This window comes from Xiphophorus couchianus, chromosome 6 (genome assembly GCF_001444195.1).
Source record: "Xiphophorus couchianus chromosome 6, X_couchianus-1.0, whole genome shotgun sequence".
Taxonomy (NCBI): domain Eukaryota; kingdom Metazoa; phylum Chordata; class Actinopteri; order Cyprinodontiformes; family Poeciliidae; genus Xiphophorus; species Xiphophorus couchianus.
In genome coordinates, this window is record NC_040233.1 from 19,428,339 (window position 1) to 19,448,264 (window position 19,926).

Consider the following 19,926-nt stretch of genomic DNA (forward strand, 5'->3'; position numbering starts at 1 on the left):
ATTTAAAACAACATCCTTGGGACTCGACCGAGTCACTAAAACCTACCTGGTTCAATAACAAATGCAAGTTGTAAAATAGAGAACGAGCGACCGTTAACAGGTGTGCTCTGTGAAACTAGTTGGCTGTAGGCTGCTCAGTCTGGCTAATTCACAGGGGGAAGAAGGGTGGGACACCTGGATGTAGGCCGTCAGATAACCAGGCGAATCGTTTCTCGAAACCAGCTTAAACAGAGTTTACTTCAGTTCTGGACAGGGTAAATCCCAGCAGATTTAGGAAACTCAACGGACCCGTTAGACGGAGAGCTGGTAGCACATCTCCCCTCTCAGAAGAGGAAGTACGAGAGTGAGAGAGTAGAGACAGAAAGGAGGGGGGGGGGGGGTGTTGCGCAACAACAAACTTTTGTAACTGCCAAGCAGTAGATACTCATAATAGCACCGCATTGTTTGGAAAATTTTGTTTGCTTGTTCAAGTCCTGTCTGCTTACCATTCCTGCCATCTCAAAAACAGAGAAATTCTGGATTTTGCATTCTGATGCTGGGAGATTTCACCAAAACAATTTCTCTTTTTGTTGATGGGCAACACAGACCAAGTGCAGCCAAAAGATTTGAACACCTGTGCTGAATGAGACAGACTGAGGCTGGCTCTCTGCAAAGCTATTCCCCAAGGCCAACTCAACTGACTTTGTGCCAATACTTGTATATTCCCCACATCAAGAGAAATAGGTGACGTACAGGAGCTTGCTGCTTGTGTGACTGAAGGATGAAGAAGAGACTGACGGGAGGGATTTGGTTATTGATTTGCAAAGTGAAAGTCTAGAACACAAGAAGTCCACTGGGATGAAATTGTCTGCCACTTTTTCTGTCTTTTGGTTCCCATTCCTCTGGAAGGTCACTTGATATCAGATAGAAAACATTTTCAACACATGGTCAAAAATTGGGAAACAGATCCTAGTCTAAATCAGTTAAATGATAAACTACATAACGGTCATTGATTATTCTAGTCAAACCCCTTTTTATTCTTACCAGTGGGATTAGACTAATGTTTGTTCTTTGTTTAGCTTTTTGTTTGAATTAATCTAGGATTTTGCTTCTGTTTGTTATCAGTAAATACCAGTAACTATAGCTTAGTTTGATTAATAATAAATGTATTCTTTGATTCAAGTGATGCCTCCAGGTGATTTTTCTATGAAGAGAATACATTTTAGTACATTTTTGGACAGTATATAGTATCTGATCACTCTATGGAATAATAAAGGAATTTGGGTCAAATATCTAATATTAATGGTGAAATGGCGACTAATCTACTTATTAATTATATAGGATTAAAATTTAAAATTGTGTTAATTTAAACCACAGCAGTGGAGCATTAACTCTACTATGGTTGTTTTCCTTCTCAACCACCACATAATAGTCCCTGTTGGCATATTTATTTTAAATTCAAATGTTTTTCTTTTTTTTGTAAAAGAAGAAAATGTTATCTGAAACCTCATTTTATAACAACAATATCTGAATAATACTGAAAATGATTTTTGACTTGTATAAAATTGCAACATTAAATAGTGGGTAGGATCTAAAGTCATTCAGTTTTTCTTTTGAATTCCCATCTTTGTCCCTCTTTTCGCTGTTAAGACCTTGTTCTAATCCCAGTTATTATGGAAAAAATCCTTGAGTAATTCGCAGGCTTACCGTAGAAACAGAGCAGTGGTCGAGAGTTTCATCTGCAAACAGCACCGCATCCTTAATGAACACAGCACTGGCTCTCAAGACGAATGAGGAAAACAGGTTGATGTGGATGTAGTTTCTGGTACAGCGAAACTTCCTGTGCATCACAACATAGAGTCACACAATAAGGGTCTTGTAATACTGTCTTTGCAAATGAATACTCTTCAATATACTCAGAGGTTGGGGGCAAAAAATTTATCAGTGTAGGAGATATGATAACTCAGGTTTCAAATATTAACCACAATGTAAGGTAACCAAGGATCCCAGTATTTCTTTTTCTTAGTTTTGTCATATCCGTATGCATTCAGTGCTGTTGTGCCCTTACCTGAAACCTGCGAACACCACTATAGCTGTCAGGAGAGTGATAAGTGAGGTGGCGTACCCTACAGTGTAGACCTGTCTGAACGTATGGAGGTAACTTGTCTGGAAGGAGAAAGCTCAAGATTAAACTGAAGAAAGATGTGAGGCAAAGAGCTTAATACACTTCTAAACAGATCTGAAAGTTTCCCTTTTAAGAATCCTTCTGCAGATGCAACAATAATACAGTGCCATCCATTGGCAGGATTTCTGTGAAAGAAGTCTGAGCTAAAGAAGGTGAGCATTGAGAAAGCATAATTCCAACAAAGTCTGTGCGCATGGGGGCGCGTGTGTGTGTGTGTGTGTGTGTGTGTGTGTGTGTGTGTGTGTGTGTGTGTGTGTGTGTGTGTGTGTGTGTGTGTGTACCTCAGATTCAGGCTCGCTGTCATCACTGAAATGACAGGCATCTTCATAAGTTGGGTACATTTCAGACCAGCCATCAGCAGTGCAATTTCTGTACACATACCCTGACAAAAGAGCAGACAGCAAGGATGTTGTAAAGAAACGCTAAGGTGGGGAGGGGAGCCTGAATTATGGTCACATTTGCACAAAATCTCCAGTAATATTTTTCATCAGATATCAGTGAACCCAATTTTAATGTTATATTCAATGTAAAGTACAGTGTTGTGTTTCATGTGTACAAATGACGCTGCTGCTCATGATTGGGTTGTTAATCTTATGCAGACTCTTAAAGGTTATTTGTGATTTCCAGCAACAACTCTTGCTGATATCTTAGCATATGCAATTCTCTGCAGCAAGATTTGCTCTTGTGTCTTTGACTTTAATTATCTGTACACATGCCTCCCTGCTTTAATAAGATAAAATTCTAGGTACACTCTGGTTAGATGCTCATTTTTGCCATCATTAATGGCAAAAATAATCAGTCATGAAAATATAAATGCACTAAAACCAAAATGTTGATTTTTATGCATATTCCAAGCGCTCATGTAGAGTTAATTTTATTTGTATGGAGCAATTTGCAATCTTCAGGGAAGAAAAGTGTATAAAATTCATATTCAATTATGTAAAAACCAGTATTGTCAAAATAACATTTAGATCAATCCAACTCATTCCAGTACAAACCAATCAAACACTTGTGATAGTTACGCTAAGGATAACGCTTCGTGTTGGAAGCGTTCTGCATGCATTGTGATTCAAATTGGCATTATTGAATCCCACAATCGTGGCAGATTTGTTACCTTCACATTCAGGGTACAAATCTTCAATTAACAGCATTCAAAAAGTGCTTTTAATCCAAAAGTGGATTAAGATGTTGACTGTTGCTCAAGTGTGGACTAGAAAATCTTCCCCACATCATCACACTACCAACACCAGACTGAACTGTTGATTCAAGTGAGAGTGGACCCATGCTTCTGAAAATAATGGAATGAATTTGTGTGGAAAACCCACATGACAAGCAGTTTCAGGAAAAATTTGACCAGCCTATCCGGCCAACATGACGCATTAAAAGTCATCTAAATTATTCTTCTTCACCATTCTGATTCTTTCTGCATATGGAACCAGTGGGAGTCCAAATATTTAGAACTTCATTGTTCTTTGTTTGGGTGATCTGCATTTCAGTGTTGTCCACTGTTTCATTGATGCTAAAGGACAAATGAGTATTACTAACTACGACATCCAATGAAATGTAGCATTAATTAACAATACTGCAAGGAAAGGGGTAACATTTTAACAGATTTTTAGATTTTAGATAATGCCAAACAGTTTTACTCTCAATCACTGTAAACAAGAAAATGTTGTAGATTTAAAATAAGTGAATATATAAAAATACTTATATTAACATCCATGTCACCTTACAGTAATGGTATGACATAACATTTTTCTTCAGAAACGCAAAAAAGACAAGAATTGTATTATATTAATTAAAACTTTATGACAATATTTCAAACTCTTCCTGTCAAAAACATCCCAGGGCAGTGTGTGTTCATGCCAGCAAACATGCATGAATAATTCATACTATGTTTTTACATTACTATCCTCACTTTGCATTAGCACATTGATTATGTTCTATATAATTAACCTTAGCAGCAAAGGTATCGTGCACAAGAACAGGTTTCAAACACAGTATTCCTCATCTTAACAACTACGCTGATTAGATGTGGAGTACAAGTGTTTCATTTATTTTTATTTTAATGAGGTTGAGCATTTGATGAGCTATGCAAACCAACCTTGATTGCTGGAGAAATGCTGGAAGACCTCAGAGCAGGATAAATTGACAACTTGCCCAGCTTCGGCCCTCAGCCAGCATCCAATCTCGTCCCATTCTGTTTTACATCCTGCAAAACAGAGGGACGAAAGCAGAGGGACAAGTCACTTAAAATCTGTCAGTTAGTACCTGTCATTATTGTATTATTGTGCATGAAAGAGAAATGACAAAACTCCTTAAAACGGCTTGGTTTTCTGGAATGGACCATTCCAGAACCATTCCAGATGCTTAACATTAGTCTGATTTATCTATTCTCAAACCAGCAAAATAGATCATATCTCAAACAGATGAATAAAATGCCAGAAAGGGTGTTCCTATAGGATCATTATCCAAAAAACATATCAAAACTGGTTTGGGGAAGAATAATGAAGTCTAACATTAAACTAAGAGTCCTGATCTCTTACCAGTTGAAATTAACTTTAACATATACATGCCGAAGGTGATTATATATAAACTTCTCATCGCCTTGTGCAGTAAAACCATGTAGATTTTAAACAAATGTTAGTCTGTGGCAGATAAATATTTAGACTACCATTTTTGCCAATCAGTCAGAAGGAAAAAGACATTTCAGCCTCAACAGTTGAGGCAGATTTAATCTGCTGTTTACCCCACAGTCATCACTCATAGTCATCACTATTTGCACAGATTTTGGCAGTCTATTAAATATTTTTGGGTTTACTCCAATGTGACTGAATGTGAGGAGTAAAAAAGGACTTTAGCTATGCCCACAGGGTAAGACCAAACTGGCACTTAAAGTGTTTTATTCTTTTAAGCTTTTGGGATCTTAAATAATTGTAGAGAAACTATAGAATTATATAGAAATGTCTTTTAAATATGTCTCTCATAAACAAGATCTTGTTACATGCTAAAATATTTTTCTATTACTGATAAACAGAAAATGTGAAATTAGGGGAAAAGGCAGCTCAGTTAAAAAAGAGCAACATGAGAGCTACATTCTCTAGGTTATTTAAATGAGTTTCCTCTTCTTCAGACTATACATTCAGACATGCTGGTGATATACAAGCAAAAATGTGTTTTCTCTCAGTTCCTTATTTCATTTTTACAAAGCCTGTGTATCTAATTCATTATCAATTCTATTACTCCATCCCATATAAATAAACTAAGTATTTTCCTCCTTTTACATAATCACATGTACATTTTGTCAGCTTTAGTGTAACACTAGCAAATGATATTGGAGCTACAGTGTGTTACTGTTCAGACAAACCCTGGATTATTTACCTCAGCATCTTCTCTGTTGCTTTCAGCCTGACTCAGTCAAATATTCCTGATGCTGTGGATCAGAGGCCATGTACTTCCAGGTTGGTTTTTATGAGATAGACTGTTTGCTTTGAGGTTGTGAAACTTTAAGATTTTTACAAGGCAGGTGGCAAACGCCATCAAATGTTGATGCTACATTAACCCTAAGCATGCAGATTATGGGTGTGCCTATCCGAACAGGGATATTCCCTGATATATCTTTCCAGCGCCGCATGTCTGGTTTTATGTGCACTGGTTTCAGACAAAGGCAGGAAAGTGAAAGGAATCAAATTCAGCAAGCGTACAACTACACAATGCAGGGGGATCTGTCTTTTCAAAGAAAGGGAATCAAATTGTTGTGCTTGTTTAGTTTAAACAATACAAGACTTGGTAACAACAGAACTGTTATTGTCTTGTTTCCAAGCAACGTCCCTAGATCTCTGTTTCCAATCATACATTTGATGATTTTGGTTCATCTAATGGTTTGGTTATTCATGTTTCTTTTCCTTTAGCCATACGGCACCTTGCAGATGCATTTGTACCCCTTGTTTTACATTACTTTACTTTGATACACTTAAACTCCAGTCCTACAAATTGCCTTTAGAAAACACCTTATCAATAGATAGTGTTTAAATCTGTCTGTCCTTTGAGGGTCTCAGAGGTTAGTTAGAGAACATTACTCTGTTCAATGCGTCCTCTATAAATGGATATGGTAAGGCATAATTGCAAACTGCTACTAAGAGAGGGCCATACATACAGGGCCTACGGTAACTAAGGGGAAGCTGCAGAGATGAGCTTCTTAGGAGTAGTAATTTGCTCATCATTTCCACTTTTAGGCATAAATACAGTGGTAAAAATGCTCCAAGTAAACAGTATGCATCATAACAACTTGGCTAACTATGCTATTGATTGACCATTCAATGGAAACTCCAGAAATTGACCAGCTGTGTGGGTGATTTTTTTAAAAACCTAAAAATATTTTAATTAGAACAAAATATGGTTTCCCAGGAAGCTCAGTAACATCTATTTGGTTTGTTAGTCAAGAAAAATCTTGTAATGTTTATAATGCCTTCAGTTCATTCGGATCTATAAATTCCTACGAGATCACCTTGTAGTTCTGATGTGTTTTCAGTCACTCGAACTGCAAATTAATCACAAATGGAAGAAGAAACTAAAACCTTTTCACACCTTTTCCTGTGAAGCTCATCTTGCTGTGAGGGGAATAAATCCAATGTGGATAAGACAATAAGAAGATTAAACTGGCAGGGAACTGCACTTTGAAAAATAAATGACATGTTAACAAGGTGCTTTTAGAGTATTTGTTCAAAAAAAGAAAATTACATTTTCTATGTCTATACAAAGACTTAATTGCTGTCTTGGATTAAGAGATGCAATTCTTCTGTACTGAGGCTGTTTAACCAAGGATGCTGTGATTCAGTGTTATCTCCCATTTTTAAATTGGTTTGAAGGAGTGTATTTCTGAGCAGAGTGTATGTAGGTTATGTGGAAGGATCATCCCAGGGTTTACACAGATTGGCTTTAATCTTGACACAATCCTAATTTAAGAAGAGACAACATCTTCCAAAAACTGTGTCAACACAGCGACAGTGTGTTGCAAATGAATGCCATTAGCAATGTTGTTTGTTCAGACGCAGCTGCAATATTAATGGTACTCAATTAATGGCAAAAGAGCTGAGGGAAATCTGATTGAATTACTCAACTTCAGGTGCAAAAATACTCTGACAAACTGAAGAGTAGAACTGAAATCATTTCCCGCAGTGAAGCAGCGGATAAACTGATTGAAAGTGAAAGAGGTAGAGAACAGAGTGCATTATTTGCCTTCAGGATTTACATGCAGCACCAATTCATCACCAAGTCACAATATGGAGGATTGCACAGGAAACCCTGAATGTGGGTGTTCTGAAGCACATCCAACACTGCCTGGATATTACCTGCTTCTTCACACAAACAAATCTGGTTAGATTGGATTTTCATTGTAGAAATACGAAGGTGTTTTGTAGGCATGCTAAAGTAAAATTTATTGCCAAGCATATTTGAATATGTAACAGTCATTTTCCATGCAAGCTACATTTACCTAGCAGCTTCTCCTTCATGCATTAAATGATTCAATATGCTTTTTACAAAAGTACAGCAGAAGAAACTCAAACACGGTATGAAACTTTAAAGGGAGGAAGTATTATATGAAATTGACTTTTTGAGCTTTACATCACGTTATAATGTTATTCCTCATCAGAAACAAACCTGCTTTGATTCTTCCATGCGTGTTTGAGGAATCCTTGAATGTTCTGCCTCACAGAGCACCCCTCAGACAAATCATACAAACTACCTCTCAGCCCAACTCTCCTAAAAACAGTTGTAAATGGCATAGCAGAGAAGCATTTTTATAATGTAGTGAAAGGCCATTCAATTGTAAAGTTACATTTCTTTTTGAGTTATGTTTGATATACACAACTTTTTTTTTAATATCAATCAAGTTACTTCATTTTGCTATAAAGTGGCACTATGTGCCTGGATAATACTAAACACTACTCCTTAAAAACAGTAAGATTGTGAAATTGTATTCAGTGTGTGAGATCAAAAGGAGAGCAGTTAGATTTAAAAATGTTATCACAAACAATAGTTACAGTGATGTGACAAAGCATTTTCCCACTACATATTTCTTCCGTTTTTGCTACTTTTGTCGCACTTAAATGTTCAAGATCAATAAACAATTTCTTATATAAATACGAAATGCAGTTTTCAAATTTATATTTTTTTCATTGGGGTAAAAAGCTTTCCAAAGCAGTATGGCCCCATTTGAAATTATAACTGCACCCTGTGTCAAATCATTCATTAACTGATTGACACTTCTTAAACTAAAACCTTAAGGTTACAAACTGATACCTTCACATTCTGAAGCAGGATTTTCTAGAGTGATGATTTTATTGTTCCATCAATTATGATATGTCATTGGGTCATTAAGTCGTTGTGTTAATCTATAACGCAATGACTTTTAACTCCTTTGTCTTTGAATTTCTTCAGAGCTGGGAATGATTTGTTGCATTTTGAGATATTTATCCTACATCATATTGTCCTTAGAATGTGGTCCTGGCAGTAATCTAGGATGTTTCTAATTTCACTTTTGCAAAGTTTAGATAATTGCTGTTAACTTAGAACTTAAAAAGGCAGCTAATTACTTTACCAGAAGCCCATTGGTTTGGACAGCTTTTCCTTTTAAGCAATTGATTATCCAACACATTTAAGTCCAACAAAAAGTGAAATTGGAATATTGCTGCAATTAGGGAAATATGTTTTCAGAGCACTGTGTGAGTTAATCGTCAGTAAGTTCCTTAATTTGAGTGGAGGATGTGCTTTCGTCATTAACATGCAGCTAAATTCTCAAGCTCATTGCAGGTAACATTTGTGCAAGTACACTACTTGACTTTTTGTTTAAGTCTCTTCAGAATCTCTTAGAAAATTCAAAATGACTTTCTTACTGTGTGCAACCTTTGCACAAATAGAGCACTGCAAGAGGCCTCAACAGTCCTGTCACATTCAAAAACACTAACCCTTTCTGCCTTTGCCATGAGGGGGTCATGACAGTGTTAATGCCTGAAAAAAAATTATATGAAAACTATATCTATGCACAGCTTTTGCCTTTTGAAGGCTTTGGTTGTTTTGATTGGTTTAGAAAAGGCTTGTTTGATTTTAAATTAAGTTTTTAATAAATTGCCTCCTCACTTGTTCCTCTCTTTTATTATTGTTCTAAACATTAAAAATGTTTATTTTGACCTGTTTGGAACAACTTAAAAATATATCAAATAAAATACATAAAACTATGCATTGTAATAGTTGAAATGTAAAAAACATCAAAAATAGGATTTTTTTGCTTATTTAGCAAAACTTTAGGCTTTCCTCTGGACATTATTGTAGTATTAAAAACAATACAAAAAATTTACATGTGGAAGCTGGTTTGCAGGAGCAGCTTATACTTATTTCATTCCAGATGTCCCCTTAAAAAATCTCACTTTTTAGGGCTTGAAAGCGAAACCCCTTAACTTTTTCCTGCACCACAGAAACGATTATGGGACATCTCAATCCTTTGATAAAGTGGAGGCCTAGGATTAAATGCAATGGGGATTATCAGGTAATAAAATAAATAAATAAATACAAACTATTCTCCTTTTCTCTCATGCAGTCAACTTTACTGACTTGATTTGGTCTCAGAGCAGAATGTCTTGATTTTGAGAATAGTACACAGCCATGACGAGGCTAACACAGAAAAAATGTTCAGCAGAATTTGTCCTAGTTTCTCTAATAATGAGAGAAACACAAGTTTTATTCCAAAATATCTGTGCTTATTTTGGATTCCTAACATACATAAGGTTGACAACAAGTTCAAATTAAGGTGGTGAAATATTTCCCAGAGGGAGTTCCAATCATCATGCTCAAACTCGCGTCTATAAAATCACGCGGAAAGCAAGAGATATGAAAAATGTGAAGAGCTAATTGTGAAAAGAAGTAATTTTTAGACTCAGATTAGAGCCACCAAAGACAGAAGCACAATTATAGGATCCAACAGAAGCATTTGTGCACATTTATCGTCATGACAAAGCAAAAGCATGCAAACCATACATTATAAAAATCCATACAGTTTCCGTGGGAATGACTTCTTTGTTTTTAATTACCGGCTGAGGGAAGCTTAAGCAGCATCAAGCTGTCGAGAGTTCCAAAAGTGACTGACGTATAAAGAGGCTGATAGTTCACTTCAAAACATAATTTTTAATGAAAATGTTTCTCCCCTCCCCTAAGCTGTGCTCTATTCTGAGTCCTTGATAAACAGGCAGCTGTAAGGGGGCGGGAGGGGGCTGCTCACTTTGCCACTTGAATGTCACCTCATTTTGGATTAACAGAGACGTATGAAATGACTTTGGACACAGACTGAGTCCTTTCAGAGCAATGCTGGCGGAGGAGCAGGAAGATGCCTGCAGTCCTCATTCAGTAGACCTCTCAATGATGTTTCACTTGTGAGTGCATGGCAGTTTTTTATATTTGAAATGCATTTGTTATTCTGTATTCCAATATAGTATGATGATGCCTTTTTGTTGTGTCTTATCAATTTAAAAAAATGTTTTCTCAGTTTATATCTACATTCTTTGATATAATTAAATACGTTGTACATGTTAGAAGAAGACTGCTAGTTATTTTTCTTCAATTTTATGGAATCAAGTCATTAACCAAAACAATTTGGAGTCTATTTTTGACATGATGTTTTAAATAAGTAAATGAAACATAATGTCTATTTTGACCAATTACCACCAGGAGTCTCTGACTGAGTCACAAAAAATGCAAAAAATTATTTGGAGCCTGTTGATTTTTCCACAAATTGTTACACTACAGTCACAAATTTCAAATGATCTTATCCTACTTTTATGCCCCAGAAGAAACTCACAGTCTTGCATATTGTGAAATGGATGTTTCACAAACAGCCTGAAGAAATAGCATCTTGGAGAGCAAAGAACAGATTAAACATCAGTAACGTAAGGGAGAAGATGCAAGCTCTCCAGGTACTTTTGTACCTTGTGATGACGTGTTTTCTATTTGTGCTATATAAATAAACTGATTTGAATTGAACTGACCGCCGAAAAACTCCCAACCCCAAAACAGTGACAACTGAGGATCAGACCAAAATATAACTGGAGGCATTTTTTGCAGGGACAGGGAAGCTGGTCAGAGTTAGCAGTATGATGGATGGTGCTACTGAAATAAAACATCTCAGAAGCTTACAAAAACTTTATACTGTTGTGAAGGTTTGTCTTCCAGAGCAACACTAACCCTGAACATACAGTCAGAACTATTATGGGATGTATTTAGGTCAAAACATCTATGCATTAGAATGGTCAGGCCAATGTCCAGACCTACTTATGCTAACAGACACGCTCCATCTAATCTGACAGAGTTCAGGCTATTAAAATGAAATAGGCAACATTTTTATTTTTCATATGAGTAAATTTGGTAAAGACATTTCCAAAAAGTTAGTTCTGCAAGGTATTGACTCAGGAGGGTTGAACACAAATTCACACCACAAGTCATTTTTGATTTTCCTTCCACTTTGTAATTATGTACCACTTTCTTTTTTATCACATAAAATACATTAAAGTGAGTGGCTGTAATGTGACAAAATGTAAAACAGTTCCAGGTGTGTGGACAGTTTTGCAAGGCAGTATATAATTTAGTGAAGGGTTAAACTCTGCATGACTCTGGAGTTCTGTGTGGTCACATGCCACCAGCACATTGACCGGCACTGACACATCAACTCTATCAGAGAAATTCATCAACATTAATTTATTTGCATAATGAGCCTTGGAGGACAACATTGCACCAAAGTACTGAGTAGCTTCAACCTCAATTAAGATCAAAGTAGTAATGAAATGTTAAAGTTCATCATCCCATGTTGCTTGTCTGAGCCAAGTTCTAATATGATGCCAGTTCCTGAGACATTTGAGCCCTCAGGGATATGCCAGGTTCAGTAGTTTATTATAAAGTCAACTTGGTCAGATTGGAAGGACAAGACGGCTAGGCCTCACCAGGGAAAAGAGGCATATTTCACATTGAGTAAATGATCAGTGCAATGGAGTTAAAGTAAAGGAACAACTCGTATTTCAGCAAACCTGTTTTCTGAAACTCGGTGTTGTGAATGTCTCCATTTTGGTTTTGAAATTCTATTATAATCATTGTACACTACACATCTGTTTATGAATTACTGTAAAAATCTGATCTCTGTCAGCTTATTCATAGTATTTTTTGTCAGTAAATGCTGGGTGCACTTCATGGTTATGAATCAATTGTTACAACTATTTAATAAACCCTATTAGCCAATATGTTTATTTTTTTCTTCTTTTTATCTAAACTTCACCTTCCCTCCTGTTCACCGGGGCTTCTCTTATCTTATATCTGAACAGCAGCATGAAAAACTCACACCTCCCACCACCATGTTTTTTTGAAGGTTTTTTGTCAGCGTTGTGCAATTTAATATTTTTAAACCCTGTGTTTTTTATGAGATTTGACAAGACTTTCTAAAATGTTTTACTTTTGTCTTGTCAATCAACAAAAATATTTTCCCAAATATTTTTTTTCTTTTTTTTTTTGGTCAGTAGTGGTTTTGACATTGGAACATGAATGTCATTTTCACTCAGTCTCTTTCTGTTGAATGATTAAAAACTAATCTACAGTAAAGAGAGGGATGCAGTGATGTATATGTTATGGTTTCTTTTTGACCTCCTCGATGAATCAATGATACACTATTAGGAGCAATTGTTTATGCCAGGGAAGTTTTGCCATTGTTCAATGTTTTCTCCTTTTCTGTGTGTGGATCTCAATATGATTATTTTGTCCTACTTTGTGTTGTCAGACAGGTTGTATTTAAGTGATATCTTTTCTCCACAGCTCTGAATGTAGCTAATGAATTTGAACTCAGGTTCCAAAAAAATGTAATCAATAACATTTAATTCATGACTCTATACTTGGAGTGATTACTTTTCCCATTCAACAAGGCTTGTTTGGATATTCTTTTACCCTTGATCCAGTCTGATCTGTTATTTTTAACTTCCCATGTTAGCTGTGTCTGAGTTATGAACTGTTTGATTATTTGAAATATTTGAGTATGACAAAGCTAGAAAAAATTAGGGAATTTGTACTTTTTCTCAGAAATGCATATCAATAAATTAGTAATAATAATAATAATTGTATTGTTATTATTAGATAGAAACTCAAGATTCAGTTTTTCAGAAACTTTGACTGTTACCTGTAATCTATCATCGTCACAATGCACAAAAAGTACATTTGTGAGATGGTATATCTGTGGAAAATACCACAAGTTCGCTGGACTTCGCCTTGTAGACTTGTCTGGACTGTGATTGGCTGGTCTGACTGTCAATCATGATCAACGACAATCTATCAGAGCCTTAATGTGTTGGAACTGTGGCAGAACAGGTGTTTTTTGTAGTAACTTGCAGTAGTTCAATAGTTTAGCAACTGTATTATCAAAAATGAGTTATAAGTGTGATATTTGCTGATCATTTTTGTTTTGTTGCATCAAGAATTGTATGTTGAGCGACAATAAAAGGACGCCACGTCTTTGAACGGATGCCTGCAGTTTTTTCAGATACAAATCACCACGTCCTTTAGTTCAATATCAGTTTAAAAAATAATTAATTGAATCATATTCTAATTTACTGTGAATCAAACTGGGCGATTTATAACTTCTCAAAAAGAATGCATCAGGTAATCTTTAAGATATTTTTCCCCCCGGTATATAACTTCAAATACTGAAACTACAAACTTCAGCCAACATGTCTTTCCCGCTAGAATGTTTATTATGTTTTCCTTCCCTGCTGCCAGCATGGTGCTCTGGCTTTATCTCTGCATCCCCAAAGTCCTTGTTCTAGTTTAGCATTTATACTTTCGATTGAAATCATGTCTCAGAGCGCCAGACTTTCACAGCCACCTCCCTGAGTGCGTGTTTGAGAGAGAGGAGCCCCAGAAGCGCAGCATATCACACGGGAACCCACCGCTGTTATCGCTCCGGTTTTGCGCCTCGCTCCTTCTCGTCTGGCTGCAAATCTCTCGAGCCCTCAGGTGCTGAGCGATGATGGCACAGTCCGGATGAATTGCTTCACCCTGAAAATTAGACACACGTCCCAGTTATCTACAGGGACGAGGAGACACGCTTCTCGCTTGTTCTCGGTATGTTTGAGGCGTAAGAGGATGATGCGATGATGGGGAGGTACGGAAATGGAGAATTCAGTGAAAGAAATTACTAATCAGACTGTTTTTAGGTACTTTTTTAAAATATGATTTTCCGTCATGTTATATTGATACAAACTGTCATTGAAATTTATACATTTATAATATCATGAGAATTCTTCGTTCATGCCTCCGAAAACTCATGCGCAAACCTGTGAGCTGTCGGACCTCTCATTAATTTTTCTCATCCATGCTGACTTTTGCTTTGATTCAGGATGATGTTGATGGATGCAGGTGGATGGAAAAGCAGTAATGAGAGCCACGCAGCTGCATACTATAATGTCAGTCCAACTGTGACAAAAGCCCCAGGGAGAATGAGGGAGACAGCGCACAAAAAGGTTAAACACATTACGCCAGAAAAGAAATCGAAAATAAAGGAGAGTATTTTCTATTAAATGTCCAGAGGAACAACTTTTGTTGGACTTTAAGGTGATTTCCACCAGTTATTGGTGTGCGTTTGTTTGGCGCAGATAAGAGCATGTTACTCACCATCGGCTTGGACCACAGCTGGAGGTAAAAGATGAGCAGGATGACTTTCTCATATCCTCCCTTGCAGTACATTCCTATGCCCTCTGAGTGTCTCGTCAGTCGGTGTTGAGCGCAAATCCAGGTTTGTTTCGCGGCGCTTCTTAAAGAGTGACTTTGATGCAAACATCCAATCTGTCGACCTAAAATAGACGCATCCTTGTCTTTTTTCCCCTCCTGACTATGATCTTCAAACTTGAGCTGCAGCTCCACATCTGCGCACCCGGCACAGTGAAATCAGCTGAAGGAGAAGCTCCATTCAGAGACATCGGGGACGCATCAGAACAGAACAGCCAATGGCCTATTTTCAAGTCACAGCGCGTACCTGTTTTAAACTGGCAGTAGCTCTTTTTTTTTTTTTTATTTCCCCTTCATTCGTAAGTTGGCTGACATTCAAACTGAGTTCTCATGTTACTCTAGCATGAGAAACAGATGCCATAAAAGCTTTTAAAAGTCAATAATAATAATAATAATAATAATAATAATAATAATAATAATAATAATAATAATAATAATAATAATAATAAAAGATGTTTGGGTGCTGTGGCGTTTTGAGCTGGGGACCCTAATTCTCCGAGTCTCCACCGTAAAAAAAAACATTTACAATTTTCAATAATAGAAAATGAAATGTTGGTAACTTAGTACACATCAGTGATTCTCATGTATCCTATAGCCCCTCTATGGAAGTAATGACGTTTGATTCTATTTTATTTTAGAAGGCAAAAAGAAACTAAAAATATGTACTTTTAGAATTAAAAATAAAACAACATAGAAACATGAACAAAAAATCTGTAGTTTTCATAGGTTTCCAATTATTGAATTTCGTTTTATTTTTTCCTTCATAAACAAACACTGAAGTAAGAAATGGGAACCATAAATTTAATGTGTGCAAGCAGATCTTCAAATTTTTAAAAAGTTTGTATTTTACAGCTACATTGACAACAAAAAAATGTTACTATATATATATTTTTTTAAAGTATAAAAAGCAACTTTCAAAGTACATTGCAGTTCTTTGGTGTAAAGTCATTTTCTTGTTTTTGTGAGCTACTGTTGTCACTGTCTTTCATTTTTTTTCCTACTAGTACAAAATCATTTTCCTGCTTTGAGTGGACCTCTGCCTTTTGTGCTAAAAACTGTGGATTAAAAGTTTCACATGTCCTATTACTAACTTCATGCTTTTATATCTCAAACCCATCAGACTTTAACCTCAAGGTATCCATTCTTATACCTCGTTGTCTCCATTCATCTCCAGCAGTTCTTGTCTTCCCACGGATTTTCAACATTTATGTAGCTTCAAATATAGCAACACCAAGAACCGATGCAAACGTCATTACTCTGACAGACCTGGTACGGGATTTAAGGCAGCACTTTTCATGTCAGCAATACGTTTTCCTCCCTGGAGGAAATAAAGTCCTCCAGCAAAGCTCATCACATGGCAGCAGACCATGCAGAGTAGAGTGGACATATGCATGCTTCTGTAGGAGTCATAAACGGATCCAGTTCCTGAAAAATAGCACAAATCAAATCTGACCCAGAAAAGAACACAAACACACTGTAAACAGGAAATAAACTGGGGCAGGTCAATAAATGGCAGGTTATGGCAAAAGGGTTTACAAAATGATCTTGGCAACAGAATGTCAGCCCAATTTATTTGACTATATCAGAAATTTCTGCTCTTCAGATTTATTCACACCTGGTCTTCATTTTATTTAATTAAAATCTAACTTTTACCAAAGCTTTGGTAAAATACATAAAAACTGGTTCCTTGCCCTGCAGTCCCAAAGACTGATTAACTGTAATTTTGCTTTTCTGGTCCTTGAGGCTTGTTAGGACCATGTAGTCTGTGATTACTTTGTATAATGAAAAGCTAAGAAAGCAAAGATAAATATGGAGGAGGAGTTTAAAGTTTTATTCATTTATTTTCATAACTGGTCTTGATTTGGCTTTGCTGCCTCCAATTTTGTATGTTCATCATTTCAGCTTGACGATCATGAATGTAATCTAAGCTGAAACTGACAAAAATAGAATTCAGTGAATATTTATTTAGCATGACTGATAAAACTAGTTATCCTTCATTATAAACTTTTACGGTACTGAAACATGAACTTTTTTTGATGAGCGTTATAAAAAAAAAAGAGAGTTGTTTTTTTTATTATTATTTCAAGGCACCTGATTGTATTTTTGAATATACAACAGCTTTTTTAAGAGTGGGGTAGTTCGTGCTGAGTGATCTACAAATAGGGTCAAATCACATAGTTCATATGTGAATGTCGATCAGGACAGGGCTAAGAACACCTTCCAAGAACAAGAAAATAGGACTCAACCTTCATACTCTGGTCCAGTGTTGCCAGGTGATTAATCAACAGGAACTCTTCATTGTAGATTTTTCACAAGAGCTAAACAGTGACTGCTCATAGGATGGGAAATTAGATGTGTAGTTTAAAACAAAAAGCAGCCCTTTAATGAGCCATAAAGTTAACACAGATTTAAAGATACACTCACGGTGTGTGCAAAAATAGTCACAACTACAAAATTTTAAGTTCTATTATGTAGTTTTGTAAAAACAAAAAATAACCTGAAAAGTATGGCTGGTATTGATATTAACCAAAATAATAGCAGCTCATTTCACTGCAATTGTAGCTTTAAGTGTTTTGGGGTTTGTCTTGTGGAGCGAGAAAAATCAACAAAGTCCAAACCTTGTTAAAGAGAAAGAACAAAACACAGCTTTATTTCACATCTGCACAGATGGAGAACTCAGAAGAGATCTAACTAGACAAAGGAATCACCTCTCTATAAATACTGTATACTGTCCTTCTCCCACAGACAGAGTGTCATCACCAACATTCCCAAGGAGCTAATCAGATTAATACACACACAGAGAAAAATGCAACTTTCAGTTAAAAATGGGTTTCAGACATAATATTCTGTGCCTAATAATAATCGCTCCGCCGTCGGTCTGGTCTTGTCCCTGTGCAAGGTATGACAACTATTTACTTATCGCCTGTTGCTAAGCTTCTGACACACTGAGGCAAACTGTGAAGGCTAAAAAGAGAAACAATGACTCTGTAAGACTGAATGAGACATAATAAACTAATTAAACATTGTAAGATTAATATTAAATAAACTTCTAATAAAAGTAAACACATTGTGAATAATTATTTTATTCCACAGTCTCTACTAGCCAAAGACTGAACTTGTTACCCATGTGCAAAACAGCTTAAGTCAAGTCTTGTCATTGAATTAAAGTCTGGACTTTGACTGGGCCATTCTAAAACCTTAACCAATTTTGATCTGAACTATTCCATATCAGCTCTGGCAACCTTTTATATGTTTTCTTTCAGTGTTGCTCAGTATTTACCTCCAACTACCTTCCATTAAAGTCTGAACCTCTCCCCTGTGCCTGTTGAAGAAAGGTATCTCCACATGACGACACTGTCAAGACCTCCAATGGGAGTGGAGTACAGAGGTTTTACTCATGTTCTTTAGCAAGTCCGAAGAGTTGGGACACTGTTTAACACAAGTGAAACACTGACATAATTTGAATGTTCATATTCAAATTCTCATATCCTCAATAAAAAAACTAAAACTTTAAATAAAATTCAAAGTATCAGATAAATAAACAAAAAGAGAAAAAAGTTTGAAAACTTTTACCAGTAGTCTAGGTAAAGTCTGCTTCAAATGCTAATTTATTGTCTGAATTATTGATTGTGCATGCATATTTGTAACAAACACCTTTTATTATTTAAACCAAAAGTTTCTTTCAAATTATAATGTCAAATTATCTTTATTTTCATTTGTCATTGCAATGAACCTTTTTCTGACAAAATAAATTCCAGAATGGTAATATATTTACTGTAAAAATCTATGTAATAAGATTAAATATCAAGGGTGATATTATGCTTCTGTGTTGGTTTTCCTTTTTATAAGCCTGTCCACAAATTATGGCTAGAGGGCTTGCTGACCTGGAGACATGTTGTGAGTCAGCCCATGCAGTCAAACTGTACATGTGAAAAGTTTGCTTTGTAGCCTAGATGTGAAATGAATTTGATTTGGTTTGACACGAGAGCTTCTCCAGAGTCACACTTAGTGACCACAGAAGCAGTCAGTGGAGCAGAAGCAAATTATCGCTCCATGGCCTTATTCAGGCACCAGTTTTGAATATTTTAGACCTCTCAATGACATTTCAAATCATTGCAACAGACTCATATTGAAATGAGTCTGCTGAAGTAAAAATAATAAAATTATTTACTTAAAAAAATAAATAAAAAATTCCATATATACCTAATCTAATCACTGTGATTTATGCCAAAAGCTTAAAATATCAAGAGCAAGTTAATGTTACAAGAGTTGGCTGCAACAAATTAAAATGAAAAAAGATTGGATAAGAGAATAAGCTCTAAGATTAATGATATTTTCATATCATAATGTTTAATAAATGTGAACATTTGTTGGATTCTCTCAAAAAAACAAAGAAAAAAAGGTCATATAATTAATGAAAATCTAAATGACAGAAAGATAGGACATGTTGATTTAAGAATTAATGCTAGCAGATTTTAGAGCTGTCTCTCCCTACAAGAAATCACAATGAGATGTGTATATTTCCTGACGGGTAGTTTGGTCCCACTCTTCCAAAGCAAAGTACTCAAACTGATCAGGTTTTAAACATGTTTCTGATGATTCTGTAATGTAAGCTAGTGAAGCTCATGAGCACATTTTTTGAGGCTTTATCTCTGTGTGTTTCGGTTTGTTGTGCTGTTGGGAGATCCTAAAACAGAGGTGGAGGTTTCTGACATAGTTCAGTATGTTTCACTCCGGAGTAAGTCTGGCACTCACTTTAACATTGAACTGAGTCAAAGTATCCAGTACCAGATTCAGCAAAGTATCCTAATAACTAAACCAAGCCCTGTCTATGTCTCATAATATGAAAAGGTCTATTTTTCCCTTTGGAAAAAAAACAAAGTGATGACTGGAAAGCTCCAGTTTAGTCTTGTCCTAAAGACATTTTACCAGATACTTTGGGGCTTGTCAGTAAG

At 36.1% G+C, this 19,926-nt stretch overlaps 1 protein-coding gene across 1 annotated transcript in view; it reads right to left on the reverse strand.

The window, feature by feature from the left end:
- ghrhra (growth hormone releasing hormone receptor a) overlaps positions 1-15,282 on the reverse strand; it is a 29,673-nt gene extending 14,391 nt beyond the window's left edge. The window contains exons 1-6 of the mRNA XM_028020750.1: positions 14,858-15,282; positions 14,134-14,242; positions 4,269-4,376; positions 2,446-2,546; positions 2,048-2,145; positions 1,687-1,819 (exon numbers count right to left, since the gene is read on the reverse strand). Coding sequence (XP_027876551.1) covers positions 1,687-1,819; positions 2,048-2,145; positions 2,446-2,546; positions 4,269-4,376; positions 14,134-14,242; positions 14,858-14,929 — 621 coding nt within the window. The 5' untranslated portion in view covers positions 14,930-15,282. The remainder of the gene's footprint in view (positions 1-1,686; positions 1,820-2,047; positions 2,146-2,445; positions 2,547-4,268; positions 4,377-14,133; positions 14,243-14,857) is intronic.
- Positions 15,283-19,926: the final 4,644 nt, after the last annotated feature.